Source organism: Pantherophis guttatus, chromosome 4 (assembly GCF_059756535.1).
Source record: "Pantherophis guttatus breed Tessera chromosome 4, ASM5975653v1, whole genome shotgun sequence".
Classification (NCBI taxonomy): domain Eukaryota; kingdom Metazoa; phylum Chordata; class Lepidosauria; order Squamata; family Colubridae; genus Pantherophis; species Pantherophis guttatus.
The window spans coordinates 15,005,557-15,024,511 of record NC_142066.1 but is presented as its reverse complement, the minus strand read 5'-3'; the positions used below and the strand labels follow the sequence as shown (position 1 = coordinate 15,024,511).

Below are 18,955 nucleotides of genomic sequence, written 5' to 3'. Positions count from 1 at the left end.
TGTTTATTCTGAGACTTATGGGAGACTGGGATAGCACTATTTCGGTCTTTTTGGACCTCATCGGCCAGCCACACCCATATTTTATGACTCCTCCCTGTAAAGGTCAAATATTTATTCTTTTTAATTCATAGGCTCAAATGTATGATATTTTTGTATTCAGGGTTTTTTTCCTATGTAGATAAAGTTGTTAAATGGCCATAGTGGGATGATCTCTCCAATCATCACTTTCAGGCCTATATATATAGTGTTTACCGAGACACCTGGTCTACCCCAACATGTGGGAGAGGGCATTCTGCTCCCTTTTGCTTTTCAGCTCCAATCCAGGAGCCCTCAATCAGTCGCAATCACGACAAACCATTTTTATACCAAATATATATTTATAGCAAAATATATATTTTATATATATATATATATATATATATATATATATATATATATATAGAGAGAGAGAGAGAGAGAGAGAGAGAGAGAGAGAGAGAGAGAGAGAGAGAGAGAGAGAGAGAGAGAGATGGGTGGGATTCTACCGGTTCAGACTGGTTTGGGCGAGTAGCTCCAACGATCAGCTGGGAGCGAACTGGTTCCCTCCGGGTCGGTCCGCCCCGCCCCGCCCCACCCCGCCATCCCTGCGCTTTACTTACCTTTATCTTCCTCAGCTGATTGGCATGGCAGAGCTGTGCTTCAGCTGTTACTCCCAAGTGGTAACACAGAAGGTTAGTATTTTTAAAACTGTGTGCACGCAGCACACGATCCCCGAACCGGTTGTTAAACCGGCAGCATCCCACTACTAGATAGATAGATAGATAGATAGATAGATAGATAGATAGACAGACAGACAGACAGACAGACAGACAGACAGACAGACAGATTCTTTTAAGAGCAGGCATCAGAATTTAATTTTTTAAATGTGTGCCCGTTTTCACAGAAAACAAAAAAAAAGGCAACAATAAGTTTTCTTCTCTTCTTCCTTCCTTTCCTTTCCCTTCTCTTCTCTTCCCTTTTCTTTCTTCTCTTCCCTTCTTCCCGTCTCTCCCTCCCCTTCCCTTCCCTTCCCATCCCATCTTATCTGCAAATCTGGCCCGTTCACAGAACTGCACGGGCTGCTGCCTTTTGGACCAGCTGAAGCTTCCGGATACTCTTCGAGGGCAGCCATGTTGGGGGAACTCGAGGATACGCCAACAAATTAATCCTGCTTGCGATAATCAACCACCCACACATTCCTATAACTGACATCTCCTCCGTAAAAACCCTCTTGGTTTCCCAACTAGGAACTTTTGAAAAAGGACTCCGTTTCGGCCAGTTACTTGTAAAACAGCTTCCTTTTATTTATTTGTTTGTTTACAATTCTAACAATTGAACGTTCCTCTTATTTTGTCTCTCATTGTGAGAAGGCTGCTATTTCCGATCATTCGATGAGTAGGAATACAAAGAGCTGTTGTGATTGCTAGAAAAGAATGTGCGGGGAAAATCTTGTATTTTGTGAAGGATCCTGTTCCTCACCGGTACAAATTCCATGTTGCTTTGCTGGGAACCGCAAACTGATTGTTTTTTTTTCTTTGGGCGATTTATTCCTGGGTTAAGGGACCGTCTTACCCATCCGAACCTCACTGGCATATGCCAAGCTGTATGCGCAAAACACCCTGGGCAGACATATTGAGATAATGGGAGAACTCTTCGGACATTTTGTGAACTAAAGGAAGTGGCAACACGTTGTCGAAGTAATGATGATTGATTGGTTTCCCACTTAGGTCATATAAAAAGGGCCAGAAGCCATAGAGAGTGATGTGGTCACAGAACTCCAGAGCAAAACTGGTGAACATAAAGCCAGTGGAAAGGCGCATTCCTGTCATCCCTTTCTGTTTCCAATACTTATCGAGGGCAGCCAGGTAGTGAGGGTGGAGGAAGAATCCCCTATGGGCCAGGCCAAAATTCTTCAGGATCTCTATAGCACGGTAGCCGATTTTAAGATGATAATCAAAGGATATCGCAGGAATGAGGAAAAGGGCGTTTTGGTAGGCCCGAAGAACGTCGATAAAAGCTGTCGGAGGACCCACCAAGCCTTGGAATCTTCAAAAGAAAAAAGGAGGAAAGAGGAAGAAGAAAAAAAAAAGAGGAAAAAAAGGAAAACCACACCCTTGACAATTCACGAATCTATGAATGAAACAGATTTGCGGGGGTAGGTGCCCATTTTGATTTTAGCTGTAGGAAAGCTACCCCTACCCCCATCCTAGAAGAATGAAAAGTTTTGGGAAATATTAAAAAGGCGGAATATTTTATTTCCCCTAAAGGAGAAATGGAGAAACATGCTCTTAAAAGACAGAAACCAGCCCCAGTTTCCCTGCCCCCAAGCAGAAACTGAGAAGGCCAGCTTTTAGAAATGCAGATTTGGTCAACCATTCAGAAAGACTGGGTCATACAGATACTCCAGATAAGCAACAAACAAAAGGCTGACAAGATTAGCTCAGACAAACACCTAGGATTTGCATTTCCTCTTTTGCCTATAGAGCCAGCTGTGACCTCTACTTGACCCCATTGGAATTTGACAACAGCCAATAGAATATTAAAGGACATGTTCTTGCACAGGAACAGGAAGCTCAAATATAAAACCCAAAGAAGGTATAAAAACCCACCCACTCTCAACTCCATTTTGTCAGCTGCCCAGAATCACATGTGGTTCTGCTTTATCAATAAATCTCTCTTTCCAATCAGCCTCCATTTTATCTCAGTGTCTTTCTCCCAGGTTCGAACTGAACCTGGATATTTCTTCCAACACTTCCAGTGTTGGAAGAAATATCCATCTGGTTCAGTTTCAAGTGAGGAGAAAGACACTGGAAACATGGAGGCTGATTGGAAAGAGAGGTTTATTGATTAACAGGGCCATATGGGTTTGAGGTCCTGGACAGCTGACCACATGGAGTGGAGAGTGAGCGTTATTTATAGCCTCTCTTGGGCCTTGCTCTTGAGTTTCCTGTTCCTGTGCAAGGAATGTATTCTATACAGAGAGGCAGGGCGATCGTAGTGAAGTAAAACAACTGTTTATTTCAGGCAACAGGAACAACAACAAAATAACTACGAACTGGGGGCTGCCAGAGGCTGCAGTTCCTTTTACCAGGAGCTGTCCAGCGTGTCAGCCACTGACGCTTGTTCATTTTCCCACCGGGGAAAATGAACCAATGAGTGAAGGCTGATGTAAGACTTACTTCTACTTGCATATTCAACACCCCTCTCAGTGAGTGACGGCTGATGTAAGACTCACTCCTACTTGCATATTCAACACTATTGGTTGTTGTAGGGGTCACTGCTAACCTTGTACCATGTTTCCCCAAAAAAGAAGGCCGGGTCTTACTATCTTTTGACCCCTGAAGAAACGGCTAGGCCTTCTTTTTGGAGGGTTCTAATTATTGACTCACTGACAGCCCTGCCCAGCAGAGCCCTGCTGCCGGCCCACTTCTTCTGCCGTTGTTTGATGCCACTCACGCACATCGCCCCGGCCTCTGTTTCGACCTCAGAAGCCTGCCTGAAGGCATCTGCTGCTGATAACAGCTGTTATTGGCTGCAGATGCCTTCCAGCAGGCATCTGAAGGCAAAACAGAGGCCGGGGCGATGCGTGCAAGTGGTGGCAAGCGGCCGCAGGAGAAGCGGTCGCAGAAAAAGGCAAGACGGGTGTCGGGGTATGCGAGGCCTGGTAAGTAGGACAGCTCCACCCCCCCCATCCACACCCTAGCTTATTTTTTACCTGTGTGCCTCGCCCCACCCCATCCCGCACTCCGGAGTGGGCGGGATCTTAATTAGGGGTAATTTTGTGGGTGGGGCTTAATTTGATCGCCTGTGCTCAAAAACATGATAGGGCTTCTATTCAGGGTGGGTTGTCTTTTTGGAGAAACCTAGTAGGTTTTCTGAGTCAAGCTTGGTTGAAGCTTGCTGGGTGATGCACCGTCCCCTGGTGATTTTGTAATGCACTGAGCCCCTGCTGCTAGATAATCCTATAATGTCCTATGGGGTCATGTCTAAATCCCATCACCCTGGAGCTGAAGGCCTTTTGACTTGTAGATAGGCTGGCCCAGTCCTACTCAATGGGCACCAAATATCTGCTGGGGGGCAGGGAGCTGCTCTTTGTCTTTAAAAACCTGTTTCTCCTTTTCTCATCCAAGGAAATACAATATTCTCCCTTTTTAATATTTCCTAGAATATTTCGTTCTTCTAGGAGAGGGGTAGGTGCTAACTTTCTACAACAGCAAAATGCCATTTTTCAAAAGGGATCGGCGTGCATGGAAAAAAACAACAGTCTGCGTGTTTCTTTGAAGCTTAGAGCGGCCGCCTTCTTTGTTCACAGACCGTAGTGGATTATTGTTTGTATTTATGTAATCTTCCTTACCTATTGCTTAAAATACTGGGGTTGATGGTCACTAAGTGTGTCTTGGTTCCCACGTCTTCAGTTTTCCTCAACGGAGGCAGATTAAACCTGGGTGGGGGAGCGAACGGAAAAGAGACGTAGAGATTAAACTCAAGCGAGTGCATTATAGGCAGGGGTGGGATTCAGCCGGTTCGGGAAAACCGGATATTAATTTTAATCTAATTCGCCGAACCGGCTGTTGCAAGGACTGGCTGACCCCGCCCACCCCACTCCCCCTCTCCCAGGAGTCTCCACACAGCCTGTTTTGGATGCCAGGTAAGTGCAGGGCTCGCGTGAAGGTTCTGGGACGGCAAAAAATGGGCCTACCAGAAGTTCCAGAAGTCCAGAAACAGGCCCATTTCTGGCCCCTGGAGGGCCTCTGGAGCCCAGGGGAAGCCGTTTTTGCCCTCCCAGAGGTTCAAGGAAAGCCTCCAGAGCCTGGGGAAGGTGAAAAATGGGCCTATTGGAAGTCCTGGAAGTCCAAAAATGGGCCTCTTTCCAGCCTCCCGAGCCCGGGGGAAGCCATTTTTGCCCTACCACAGGCTAGAGGAAAGCCTCTGGAGTCTGGGGAGGGTGAAAGCCCCATCCCCCATGGTGCAGGAGGCCGAGTAGGCCATGCCCACCATAGCCACGCCCACCAGCAACTGGGCAGAGAACCGGTTGCTAAAATTTCTGAATCCCACCCCTGATTACAGGTAGTCCTCGACTTACGACCACAATTGAACCCAGCATTTACGTTGTCAAGTGAGAGATTTGTTAAGTTGAGTTTTCCTTTCCATTTTACGACTTTTCTTGCCACGTTTTCTTAAGCGAATCACTTCAGGCGTTAAATTAGTCACACAATTCTTAAGTGAATCCGGCTTCCCCATTGACTTTGCTCGTCAGAAGGTCGCAAAAGGGGAGCGCATGACCCCCAGGACGCTGCAACCGTCGTATCTGTGAGTCGGTTGTCAAGCATCCAAATGTAAATCACGTGACCACGGGGAGGCTGCAACGGTCGTAAGAGTGAAAAATGGTCATCGGTCACTTTTTTCAGTGCTGTTGCAACTTCGAACAGTCACTAAATGAATGGTTATAAGTTGAGGACTACCTGTACTGTTATTTAAAACTGCAAAAGAAGGGAAATGGGTAGGTTCGATTCGGTTTTTAAAGGGAAGGGGTATTTTTGTAAGAACTTCAAATGGAGAGCGCTGTTGCCAGAATCTCACGGTCCAAAATTCCTTTTTTTGCTAACTCTTGATCTTGTTTCAAACATGTTCAGTTTAGAACCAAACGGTGGGAGATTTCTCTGTCATCTCTTGAAGAAATAGCTTCTTCCTTGGATGTGCCTCCCATTTACACCCTGTTTTATATCATACTGAGGGGGAGTTTTATACCCATCGGATTCCCAAATAAGCAATGGTTTTAATTGCAAAAATACTAGAAATTAAAGCCCCCAGGTCCAATAGGGAAAGGAAGGAGGAGAAAGGGAAGGGAAAAGAGGAGAAGGAGGAGGGGAAGGGAGGAAGAGGGAGGAGGAGAGAAATAGAAGGAGGAGAGGAAGAGGGAGGAGAAGAGAAATAGAAGGGGAAGAGAAAAGATTAGGAGGAGGAAGGGGAGGGGAAGAGGGAGGAGAAGGAGAAGAGAAATAGAAGGGGAAGGGGAAGGGAAAAGAGGAGGAGGAAGAAGGGAAGGGAAAAGAGGAGGAGGAGGAAGGGAAGGGAAGGGTGGAAGAGGAAGGAGAAGAGAAATAGAAGGGGAAGGAAAAGGGAAAGGGAAAAGACTAGGAAGAGGAGGAAGGGGAGGGGAGGGGAAGAGGAAGGAGAGGAGAAGGGGAAGGGAGAGGGAAAAGACTAGGAGGAGGAGGGGAAGGGAAGGGAGGAAGAGGAAGGAAAAGAGAAATAGAAGGAGAAGGTTAAGGGAAAAGACTAGGAAGAAGGGGAGGGGAGGGGAAGAGGAAGGGAAGAGAAATAGAAGGAGAAAGGGAAAGAAGAGAAAGATGGGGGAGGGAAGAAGAAGAAGGAAAAGAAGGAGAAGGTGAAGGAGAAAGGGAAGGTGAAGGAAAGGAGGAAAAGAGGGAGGAGGAAAGGGGGCTGGGCAAGGAAAAAGGGATGGGGAAGAAGAAAAAGAAAAAGAAAAAAGAAAAGAAAAGAGGAAGCATAGAGGGAGCGGAAGGGGAGGGAAAGGGATCGGTGGAATGGAGGAAAGGAGGCAAAGAAGGGGAAGAAGAAGGGGAAGGAAAAGAGGGCAGAGGGAGAGAGGGGGTGGGGAAGGGAAGGAAAAGAAAATGAAAGAAGGAAAGAGGAAGGAAATGGAATGGAAGAGGGGACAGGAAGAGAGAAAGAGAAGGGGAAGCAGGAGGAAAGGAAGACGAAGGAGAAGAAAGACGGGGAAATGAGAAAGCTCTGTTCCTTCGATAAACCAAGACTATAAAGATTTCCAGAGTTCCTTATGATCCCATCCTTTTAACCTGAGCTCTCCCGCCACCCACCACAAAGAAAGAAAGGAAGAAAGAAGAAAGAAAGAAAGAAAGAAAGAAAGAAAGAAAGAAAGAAAGAAAGAAAGAAAGAAAGAAAGAAAGAAAGAGCTACCTGATGATCAAATCAGCCTGGTCGATTTCTTGTCCACACCTGCTACCTTGTAGGATACCACCGTTGCCAATGACAGCACATTTGCTATAGCGGGTACCTGCCAACGGAAATCTCTAGAGAGGCCACATAAGGAAGGAAGTGGGGGGGGGGAGAAGAGATTAAATATGCACGTACAAACAGCTGAAGGCAGAATGTTTTCATGAATTGGATTTTAATTCATCTTTCAAGTAGACTCAACGGCAAATCATAATCATATTTGCCAAGCATATATAAGCTAACAGGTAAAAGTATAAACGTAATTGGAATACATGAAAAGAGTAAGTAGAAAGGAATATTAGGACAGGGACGGTAGGCACGCTGGTGCACTTATGCACGCTCCTTACAGATCTCTTAGGAATGGGGTGAGGTCAAGAGTAGACAGTTTAAGGTTAAAGTTTTGGGGGCTTGGGGAAGAAACCACAGAGTCAGGTAGTGCATTCCAGGCCTTGACCACTGTTGCGGAAGTCGTATTTTCCGCCATCGAGTTTGGAGCGGTTTACCTTGAGTTTGTATCTATTGTGTGCTCGTGTGCTGTTGTGGTTGAAGCTGAAGTAGTCATTGACCGGAAGGACATTGTGGCAGATCATTTTATGTACTACGCTTAGGTCAGACCGAAGTCGGCGTAGTTCTAAATTGTCTTAAGCCCAAAATTTGGAGTCTGGTGGCATAAGGTATTTTATTGCGGGTAGAGGAATGGAAGACTCTTCTCGTAAAATATCTCTGGACTCTCTCGATTGTATTTATGTCCGATATGCAGTGCGGGTTCCAGACAGATGAGCTGTATTCAAGAATTGGTCTAGCAAATGTTTTGCATGCTCTAGTTAGTAATATAACATTACCAGAGAAAAAGCTACACAAGATTAGGTTAACAATTCTTCATGCCTTTTTGGCAATGTTGTTACAGTGGGCTCGGGCACTTACATCTTTAGAAATGAGTACTCCAAGGTCCTTGACAGAATGAGGACATCAGGGGCCTTTTAGCAAGGATTTCCCTTGTCCCTTTGGAACAATCTACCCCCAGAGATACGAGTGATCTCCGACTTCCGGACCTTTCGTCGGGCCCTAAAAACTCATCTCTTTCAGTTAGCCGGTCTCTCTTGATTTTATGATTTTATGGTTGGTTTTAAATTTTGATATGGATTTTAAATTGATAAATTTTAAACTATGGGCCAAATTTAATTATTTTAAATCTATTTTTAATTGTATTTATGTATAAATGTTTTTATTTTGGCTGTTCACCGCCCTGAGTCCGAAAGGAGAAGGGCGGTATAGAAATTCGAATAATAAAAATAAAATAAAAGGTTTTATTTCGTTACATTTATCCAAAGGGAAGTGATTTTGTTGTGGCCGGTCGGCAGGGGTGGGATTGAAAAATGTTAGCAACCAGTTCTCTGCCCGGTTTCTGGGGTGGGGGGGCGTGACCATGGGGGCGTGGCCTACTCGGCCTCCTGCACAGTCGTGAAATGTAAAATTTGTTACTACCGGTTCTGCGGGCATGGCTTGGTGGGGGGGGTGTAATATGACTAAGTGGGCATGGCCAACTTGTTTTTTTTTTTTTACTTTTAAAACCTTTTTTTCCTACAACCTCTTCAGCTGAAGAGCTTGTAAAAAATGCTTTTAAAAGCCTCCGTGGATCCCAGCTGACTTGCCTGATCGGCAGAGGCTTTCTTTTTTTTTTTTTTTAAAGCCTCTGACAATCCCAACTGAGTTGCCTGATCGGCAGAGGCTTTTTTTCCTTTTAAAAACATTTTTTCTATAACCTCCTCGGCCGAAGAGGTTGTAGAAAAAATGCTTTTAAAAGCCTCTGATGATCCCAGCTGAGCTGTGCGATCATCAGAGGCTTTTTATTTTACTTTTAAAAGCATTTTTTCAGCCAAAGAGGTTGTAGAAAAATTGCTTTAAATTTTTTTTTTTTAAAAAGCCTCTGATGATTGCGCGGCTCAGCTGGGGAATGGGGGGGGGCAGGGATTTTTGCTACCGGTTCTCCGAACCACCCGCCTCCATTGCTACCGGACCGAACCAGGAGCATTTCACCCCTGCTCCTGCATCACTGCGGGGGGGGGGTTGTCGTTGCCCTCCCCAGGCTCTGGAGGCTGTGTTGTGACTCCGACCCCCGAGCCCGTCTTATCGGAGGGAGAAGACTCCGAAAGTGAAGGAGAGGAGTTGGCAAGGCCTCCCTCTCCAGGACCCTCCTCTCTGGCAATGTCTCAGGTGTCTCCCGAAGGAGAAGAGATAGGCCAGGAGCCAGGCATCTGTGAGCAGCCGCAGTCAGACAGCGACGGAGATAAGTCTTGGCTGGATCCCCGCCAGCGTCGGAAAGACAAGCGCACGCAGCAGAGAAGGAGGCGTGCCAGAGATTAAGCTGAGTCACTGGACCACATCCCACAGGGGATAAAAGGGGGTGTGGTGGCCATTCAGGCTTTGTGATGGACAAAACTGAACAGCTAGCAAGTCATACCGTGTCTCTGGAGCTTCGTTATCTGCCTTCCTTGGATTTATTAAGGACTGGACTTGACAATTCTTTGGCTTTGTGAATTTATTTTGGTTTATCTGACGGAGGAGGAACACCTCCCTCTGTGAGTAAAGTTTTTGGCAAGCAGCTACTGGGTTGCTGCCAATTCTGTTATCGAAGGAAATTATTGTCTGCAAGTTTACTTTAACTCCTGGCTGACTGTTTGTGTGCGTGTGTGAGACGGGGACAGAACAGGCTGTAAGTTGAGGACTACTTGTATTCTGTTAACACCCCCCTGCCGCCCCCATGGGTTTCTCTTCCACCAAAACCCAAAGAATGCATCTTTCTCTTACCTTCAATAGAACATTTCTCATGGTGGCGTCCACAGTGATATTTTTATATTTGTCACCATCGAAATTGATGATGGATCGCAGTGGTGTGTTTTCCTTGGTTACCACCAGCAGATGAGAAGCATTGCAACACTGACCTAGCTCTTCCCTGAAAGAAGGCATCAGCGGGGGTTAACTTGAAAAGGGATCACCGTGAGGCACTGTGTGGGAGCATCATCCCTGGAGGCTTTCAAGAAACTGGACTACCATCTGTCAGAAATGGTGTAGGGGTCTTCTGCTTGGGTGGGTGGGGGTTGGACTAGATGACCTACAAGATCCTTTCCAACTCCGTCAAACTATCTACCTAAAATAGCCCAAAAAAAGCCAATGCAATTCTAAATTGCATCAACATAGGAATAGGAATAGAGTGGAATAGAGTAGAGTAGAGTAGAGTAGAGTAGAGTAGAGTAGAGTAGAGTAGAGTAGAGTAGAATAGGAAAGGGGGTAGGGTAGGGTAGGGTAGAGTCGAGTCGAGTAGAGTCGAGTCGAGTCAGTGGTGGGTTTCAAATTTTTTTACTACCGGTTCTGTGGGTGTGGCATGGCTTGGTGGGCATGGCATGGCATGGCTTGGTGGGCATGGCAGGGAAAGGATACTGTAAAATCTCCATTCCCACCCCACTCCAGGGGAAGGTTACTGCAAACTCCCCATTTCCTCCCGATTCAGCTGGGACTTGGGAGGCAGAGAATAGATGGGGGCAGGGCCAGTCAGAATTTTTACTACCGATTCTCCAAACTATTCAAAATTTCCACTACCGGTTCTCCAGAACTGGTCAGAACCTGCTGAAACCCACCTCTGAGTAGAGTAGAGTAGAGTAGAGTAGAGTAGAGTAGAGTAGAGTAGAGTAGAGATAGGATAGGATAGGATAGGATAGGATAGGATAGGATAGGATAGGATAGGATAGGATAGGATAGGGAATAGAGTAGAGTTGGGTGGGGTGGGGTGGAGTGGAGTGGAGTGGAGTGGAGTGGAGTGGAGTGGAGTGGAGTAGAGTAGAGTAGAGTAGAGCAGAGCAGAACAGAACAACAGAACAGAACAGGAGTAGAGTATAATAGAATAGGAAAGGGAATAGAGAGAGTACAGTAGAGTAGGAAAGGGAGTAGAGTAGAATAGAATAGAATACGAAAGGAAATAGAGTAGAGTAGAGTAGAGTAGAGTAGAATAGAATAGAATAGAATAGAATAGAATAGAATAGAATAGAATAGAATAGAATAGAATAGAATAGGAAAGGGAGTAGAATAGAGTAGAGTAGAATAGGAAAGGGAATAGAGTAGAGTATGAAAGGGAATAGTAGAGTAGAATAGAATACAAAAGGGAATAGAGTAGAGCAGAGTAAAGTAGAGTAAAGTAGAATAGAATAGGAAAGGGAATAGAGTAGAGTAGGACAAGAAGTAGAGTAGAGTATAATAGAATAGGAAAGGGAGTAGAGTAGAGTAGAATAGGAAAGGGAATAGAGTACAGTATAATAGAATAAGAAAGGGAGTAGAGTAGAGTAGAGTAGAGTAGAGTAGAGTAGAGTAGAGTAGAATAGAATAGAATAGAATAGAATAGAATAGAATAGAATAGATCAGATTAAAGTAATTGAAGGGCAGTTTGCTGCCACCTCAAGCTTGCTTGTGCTTTGCTGATCTGCGGTGACAATCTGCCATAAACTATGGAGAAGGGGGACGAAAGGGAAAATGCTTGGGAAACCAAAAGTAGCTGCTGTGCTTTCTCGAGAAGCTGCTTCAAGGTCACCCAGCTGGGAGAAGGACGGAGCAGCATACCAGAGTACACTTGAACTGACCGTTAGGAAAACAGCTTGCATGATTTTAATTGGTTATCTTGGGAAATGAAAGACAATTAAGGAGAGGAGAGGAGGGGAATAACACAGGAATTTTGATGGGCAAATCTCAGTTCTAGCTATACATTACTGCAATACACTTGATCCAGTGATGGGATTCAAATTCTTTTACTAGTGGTTCTGTGGGTGTGACTTGGTGGGCGTGGCTTGGCTTGGTGGGCGTGGCAGGGGAAAGATACTGCAAAATCTCCATTTCCACCCCACTCCAGGGGAAGGATAATGTAAAATCTCCATTCCCACTCCACTCCAAGGGGAAGGTTACTGTAAAATCTCCATTTCCACCCCACTCCAGGGGAAGGATACTGTAAAATCTCCATTCCCACCACACTCCAGGCGAAGGATACTGTAAAATCTCCATTCCCACCCCATTCTAGGGGAAGGATACTGTAAAATCTCCATTCCCACCCCACTCCAGGGGAAGGATACTGTAAAATCTCCATTCCCACCCCACTCCAGGGGAAGGATACTGTAAAATCTCCATTCCCACCCCACCCCACTAACCTGCTTTCCGGCTCCGTGTGCAGGGTGAAGAAAAGAAGACCCAGCCGGGAGGCAGCGAATAGATGGGGGTGGGGCCAATCAGAGGTGATATTTGCCGATTCTCCGAACTACTCAAAATTTCCGCTACCGGTTTTCCAGAACCGGCTGCATACCACCTCTGACTTGGATCTCTAATAAAAATATACCTTTCTCAGGAAATGGAACCAAGCATCGTTTTCTATTTAGAGGCTTAAGTTTGCATCAGGTTTGACAGGCAAGCAACCCAATTCCTTTTCGAACTGATGATTTGGAGGGACCATTAGCATTATTACCTATATTGCATAATCGCTGTAGCATTGGGTTTCCAAGGACATGACTGAATAAGCATCCGCTGCCACTTTAGAACCTTGTCCTTGGAGAATTTTCCGTTCTTAAATAATGGTTTCTGACCTTCAGCACTATCATCAAAACAAAGAGAAGAAAATGTTTACTCCCGGGAACTTTCCAATGGAACCTCCCTTCCCAGACCAGCCAGCACGGCAATGCATTTGGGATCCAGCGTCTCCAAACCCGATCTTCAAATCTCAAATCTAATCAGTTCCCTCAAGTTTCTTAGTCTCATACGAAATACGAGGAAGGGAAATATTGATGTTAAAATACAGGGACTCCTTGACCTATGATCACAATTGAGCCCAGCGTTTACGTGGCTAAGGGAGAAATTTGTTAAGTGAGTTTGGTCCCGTTTTACGATTTTTCTTGCCACGTTTGTTAAGCGAATCCCCGCCGTGATTAAATCTGTAACACTGTTGTTAAGTGAATCAGGCTTCTCTTGACTTTTGCTTGTCAGGAGGTTGCAAAAGGTAGTCACATGATCACGGGACACTGCAACCGTCATAAATCTGAACCAGCTGTCAAGCATCTGGATGTAAATCAAGTGATCATGGGGATGCTGCAATGGTCGTAAGTGTGAAAAATAGCTGTGTGAGTCACTTTTTCAGTGCCATTGTAACTTCCGACAATCATTCAATGAATGGTTGTAAGTCAAGGACTACTTGTATGTCAAGGGAAGGAACTGATCTCATCTTATCAAGATTTGGTGTAGAACATACAATTAATTCTACGCCGTTTGTCTTAAGAACCATGGTGGTATAGTGGATAGAATACAGCATTGCAGGTTAACTCTGCCCACTGCCAGAAGTTCAGTCCTGACTACCTCAAGGCTGACTCAGCTTTCCCTCCTTCTTAGACCATATAATTTATTCTACACCGTTCAGCTAAACAGCCACAGCGGCGTAGTGGTTAAGAGTGCAGTACAGCAGGCTACTTCTGCTGCCTGCCGACTGCCTGCAATTTGACAGTTCGAATCTCACCAGGCTCAAGATTGACTCAGTCTTCCGTCCTTCCGAGGTGGGTAAAATGAGGACCCAGATTGTTGGGGGCAATATGCTGACTCTGTAAACCACTTAGGGAGGGCTGTCAAAGCACTGTAAAACGGTATATAAGTCTAAATGCTATTGCTATTATCACATAAGCATAGCCTTGACTTCACTGGAGAAGGAAAGAGCTCATTTTTTCAGACTTTCTTCCATAATCATAATCATATAATCATAATCATAAGATTATTTGTCAAGCATATATAAGATAACAGGTAAAAGTATAAACATAATTGGAATACATGAAAAGAGTAAGTAAAAAGGAATATTAGGACAGGGACGGTAGGCACGCTGGTGCACTTATGCACGCCCCTTACAGATCTCTTAGGAATGGGGTGAGGTCAACAGTAGACAGTTTAAGGTTAAAGCTTTGGGGGGGTTGGGGAAGAAACCACAGAGTCAGGTAGTGCATTCCAGGCATTGACCACTCTGTTGCTGAAGTCATATTTTCTGCAATTGAGTTTGGAATGGTCCAGTCCCACATCAAAGTTCATTCCATTGTCTGGTCACCCTCTTTTGTTGGGATTATACTATAGAAGCTGCAAAGGGATAGGAATGAAACTGCTGATAAACTATTTAATTTTGTTATGAGGAGAAATGAGGTACAGTACTACCCTGATGCTCAACTGCTTTGAAACTCATCAAATTTGCTTCTTAGCAACATTTGGATGTGAAAATCATTTATTTGGTACTCAGTGGTGGGTTTCAAATTTTTTTATTACCGGTTCTATGTGTGTGGCTTGGTGGGCGTGGCATGGCTTGGTGGGCATGGCAAGGGAAGGATACTGTAAAATCTCCATTCCCACCCCACTCCATGGAAAGGATACTGTAAAATCTTCATTTCCTCCCCAATCCAGGGGAAGGTTACTGCAAAATCCCCATTTCCTCCCGATCAGCTGGGACTCGGGAGGCAGAGAATAGATGGGGGCAGAGCCCGTCAGAAGTGGCATTTACCGGTTCTCTGAACTACTCAAAATTTCTGCTACCAGTTCTCCAGAACTGGTCAGAACCTGCTGAAACCCACCTCTGATGGTACTCAACACACAAGCTAGAACTTGTTGGTGTTGGCTGCTTTGTGACTCACTAGATCAGGGGTGTCAAACTCAAGGCCTGGGGCCAGATTCGACCTGCGGGGTGCTTAGATCTGGCCTGCGGGGCTGCCCCAGAAACAGCAAAGGACTGGCCTGCAGTGCCTCTGCCAGCAAAAATGGAGTGTGCGGCCCTCCCGAGCTGTTTTTATTGGCAGAGGGTTGCAGGAGGCCGTCACAGCCGAAAACGGAACTCGGGAGCCCATTTTCTCTGGCAGAGCGCTCAGGCCACCACAGGCACCCTTGACATGAGTGATGTCGAGCTGGCCACGCCCACCCTGGCCACACACACTCCGGCCACCTGAGGTCAAACACAACCCTGAAACGGCCCTCAATGAAACTGAATTTGACACCCCTGCACTAGATTATTCCTTGTGGAAAAAAATTGATACTCATCATTTTTGGTACTTATGGCGCCTCCTGGAACCAATTAACAATGAGCACTGAGGTACCACTGTATCTTTTGCTCATCATGCTTGGATGAAATGAGGAGAGACAAACATGGTGCCAGAACAGACGTTCATTGATGTGATCAGAGGGTCTCAGACACCATCTTGACTTTTTTGACCTCTTCCTCTGATCTACAAGAAAACTGGAAGCCACCCAGTCCCTTGATAATGAGATGGGTGGCCTACAACTTTAATTAAATAATATGTAAATAAATTATGGGACTTAATTGAGTACTCTAACCTGAATATTTACCAAACCATTCCAGAATGCAAGGTTGAACAAATTGTATGTTCTCCACCATTCATTATTATTGTTCCTCAGTGTTTGTTATTTGGGGTAATATTTGCTCCATCCATAAACGGATTAAGGTATAGAAGAGCCTGAAGAATTTTTTATTTGTTAAAACCTTTTGCAACTACTTCACAGAATGAGTAAAAAAGTAACGGTTATTGGCTCTTCCACATCAATGATTCTTCTTCATCACCATCTGGAGGACAGCAGTCAATACAGACGATGCTACAACAGGAGAAGGAGAAGGAAAGAGAGAAAGAAAAGGAGACGACACTACAGATGATTCTACAAGGAGTTCAAAATATACAAACAAGAGTAGAGAAGATTGAAAAAAGAACAGAGAAAACAGATGAGAAAGTGGAGAACATACAGCAAATGATGATGAAATATGAAGATAGACTCCAAAAGATTGAGGAAAAGGAAAAGCAAAGAGAGAAAAAAATTAGAGACATTAACACTAGACTCGATGAAGTTGAGCAAGAATAAGAGTGGATTAGTCGGATGGGAGATGGACAAAGCAGAATTTTATCTCAGATTTCAAAATATAGAAGAAAAGGGAGAGAACTTGGCAGAAATAATGATAGAAATTTTAGCAGAAGCATTAGAAATTACCAAAGAAAATCTGATGGATGGCATAGATGAGATATTTCGAGTCTACACAAGGTATGCAATGAGAAATAAATTACCACGAGAAGTCCATATAAAGTTTACCAAGAAATCGATTAAAGCACAAATATTGCAGATTGCAAGAGAAAAAACGCTGAAGTACAAAGAGAAAGAAATTGTGGTTCTGAAGCAAATACCGAGAAGAGTGAGAGAATTTAGTCAATTCCTGACTAAAATACTACTTCAAAAAGTTGTGAATTACAGATGGCTAATAACAGAAGGATTAGTGCTTACGTGGCAACAGCAAAGATATAGAATAGATTTAGTGGATAAAGCTAAAGCATTTTATGCAGAATTTCTCAGAGAGAAAGAAATGGAAACTAGAACGGCAGAACCACTGATCCAAATCCAAGAAGAAGACATAGCAATGATTGAAAAAGCAGAAGCAGTAGGGGGTATTGTGGAACATAAAGAGCAACGGGAACCGAGATCTACTAGAGCAATAAACCCCTCTTATGGAAGAGAAAAAATTGATTACAATAAATATAAATGGACTTTATTTAGCCATTAAAAGAAGAAAGGTATTCCATAAATTAGAGAAATTAAAGTTTGATATAATCTACTTGCAAGAAGTGCACATTAAAAAGCAACACAAACAGTTACTGGTACAGCCAAAATTAGGGAAAATTTTTTGCCTCATTGCCACAATGTAAGAAAAGGGGAGTTGTCTTATACATTAGAAACATAATTCCAGCAGAGCAAATATACGCAGATGATGAAGGAAGAATTTTGATGGTGGAAATAACAGATAATAACATGAAAATACTCTTAATAGCAATATATGCTCCAAATAACAATCAAGGCGACTTCTATAGAAAGCTACATAAGAAAATAATTGAATTGGACTATGACAATATTTGTATGATGGGGGATTTTAATGGTATAGTAGATGAGAAATTAGATTACAATACACACAAGGCAGTAAAGCATAGTAGAAAGATACTTCCGAAATCCTTTTTTAAAATGATAGAGGAAACAAATTTAAAAGATGCATGGAGAGAAAGAAATGCAAAAAATAGGCAATATACTTTTTATTCTGACAGACATTCATCATGGTCTAGATTAGACATGATATGGACGACAATGGAACTGACTTCTAATATAGAAGAAATTGAAATAGAAGCAAATACCTGGGCAGATCACAATCCAGTGACTGTGAGATGGAAAGGACAAAGGATAAGATCTAGATGGACTCTAAATAATACAATATTAAAAGAAAAGGACTTTGTACAGAAAATGGAGAAAGAATTGGCTTTCTTTTTTAAAGAAAACAGAAAAGAGGACACATCGATGCAAAATCTTTGGGATACAATGAAAGCTTATACTAGAGGTCTGATAATAGACTATACAAGGAAAAGAAATATTAAGAAAAGACAAGTCTATATAACACTAGAGATGATTACAAGAAACTCGAAAAGGAGCTTCAGAAATTTCCACAAAAGGATATTAAAATAAAAATGGATACAACTAAGCATAAAATGGGATTAATAGAAAAGGAAGATTTAGCACAAAAAATCAGAAGTGTTAAACAGAACTATTTTGAAGATGCCAACAAACCAGGTAGATGGTTAGCATACAAACTGAAAAAAGAGAGAGAATCAAGAAAAATAACACAACTAATGGATGACCAAGGACAAATTAGATTTGGGAATAAAGAGAAGAAAGAAATTATACAAGCTTACTATAGAAAACTGTATGAACAAGAAAATATAGAGGAGGAAAATATTAAACAATACTTGTAAAAGGCGAATTTACCTTAGATTTCTAAAGACGTTGAAATGATGTTAGAAGGAAATATAACAATGATGGAATTAACTGAAGCACTTAAAAAACAAAAGATTGGGAAGGCACCAGGTCCGGGTGGACTGTCAGCGGAATATTATAAGACATTACAGGAATCAGTGAGTCTCCCATTGCTAGAAGTTATGAATGAAGTTATGTTAAAGAGGAAAATACCCAAGTCATGGTCAGAAGCATATATTACACTTGTTCCAAAAGAGGACACAGACCCACAACAAATAAAAAATGATAGGCCTATTTCCCTGCTAAATTCTGATTATAAAATTTTTGCTTCAATATTGGCAGAAAGACTTAAAAATTATTTAAATAATTTTATACATTCTGATCAAAACGGGTTTCTGCCAAAAAGACAGATTAAAGACAATATGAGGATAATTCTGGACACTTTGGAATATTATGAGGCACATCCTGAAAAGCAAATGGCTTTGATATTTCTAGATGCTCAGAAAGCCTTTGATAACGTCAACTGGCGATTTATGTTACTTCAATTGGAGCAGATGGGCTTTGGCAGAAAATTTATTCAAGCAATAGAAGCCATATACTATAAACAAACAGCAAAAGTAATGATAAATGGAGAATTGACAGTTTATCGAGATAAAAAAAGGAACGAGACAAGGTTGCCCACTGTCTCCTCTGTTGTTTGTATTAACATTAGAAGTGCTAAATAGAAATATCAGAGAAGAAAAAGATATAAAAGGAATGAAAATTCAAAAGGAAGAATATAAATTGCAAGCGTTTGCAGATGACCTGGTGTTTCTTCTTGAAGATCCTTTAGAGTCAATAATTACATTGATAGATAAAATAGGAGAATTTGGGAAAGTAGCAGGTTTGAAAATTAATAAAGACAAAACGAAGATCTTGAAAAAAAATATGTTAATAAAAAGAAGAATTGGCAGAAATATCAAAGATGCAGGTCACAAATAAGGTTATATACTTGAGGATATATTTGACAGAAAGATGCAGCACACTTAAAGAGAACAATTATAATAAACTCAAACGACAGATTGGGACAGATTTGACAAAATGGGAAAATTTACAATTATCATTGATTGGGAGAATATTGACA

General features: G+C 43.0%; 1 protein-coding gene across 4 annotated transcripts in view; it reads right to left on the bottom strand.

The window, feature by feature from the left end:
- Positions 1–1,297: 1,297 nt before the first annotated feature.
- Positions 1,298–18,955, bottom strand: part of LOC117679684 (alpha-N-acetylneuraminide alpha-2,8-sialyltransferase-like) — a 64,151-nt gene continuing 46,493 nt past the window's right edge. For all 4 annotated transcript variants that reach the window (XM_034441837.3, XM_034441840.3, XM_034441838.3 and 1 more), the window contains 5 exons: positions 12,494–12,619; positions 9,805–9,949; positions 6,961–7,073; positions 4,373–4,459; positions 1,298–2,064 (listed from right to left, as the gene is read on the bottom strand). In XM_034441837.3, the coding sequence (XP_034297728.2) occupies positions 1,602–2,064; positions 4,373–4,459; positions 6,961–7,073; positions 9,805–9,949; positions 12,494–12,619 (934 nt within the window). In that variant the 3' untranslated portion in view covers positions 1,298–1,601. The remainder of the gene's footprint in view (positions 2,065–4,372; positions 4,460–6,960; positions 7,074–9,804; positions 9,950–12,493; positions 12,620–18,955) is intronic.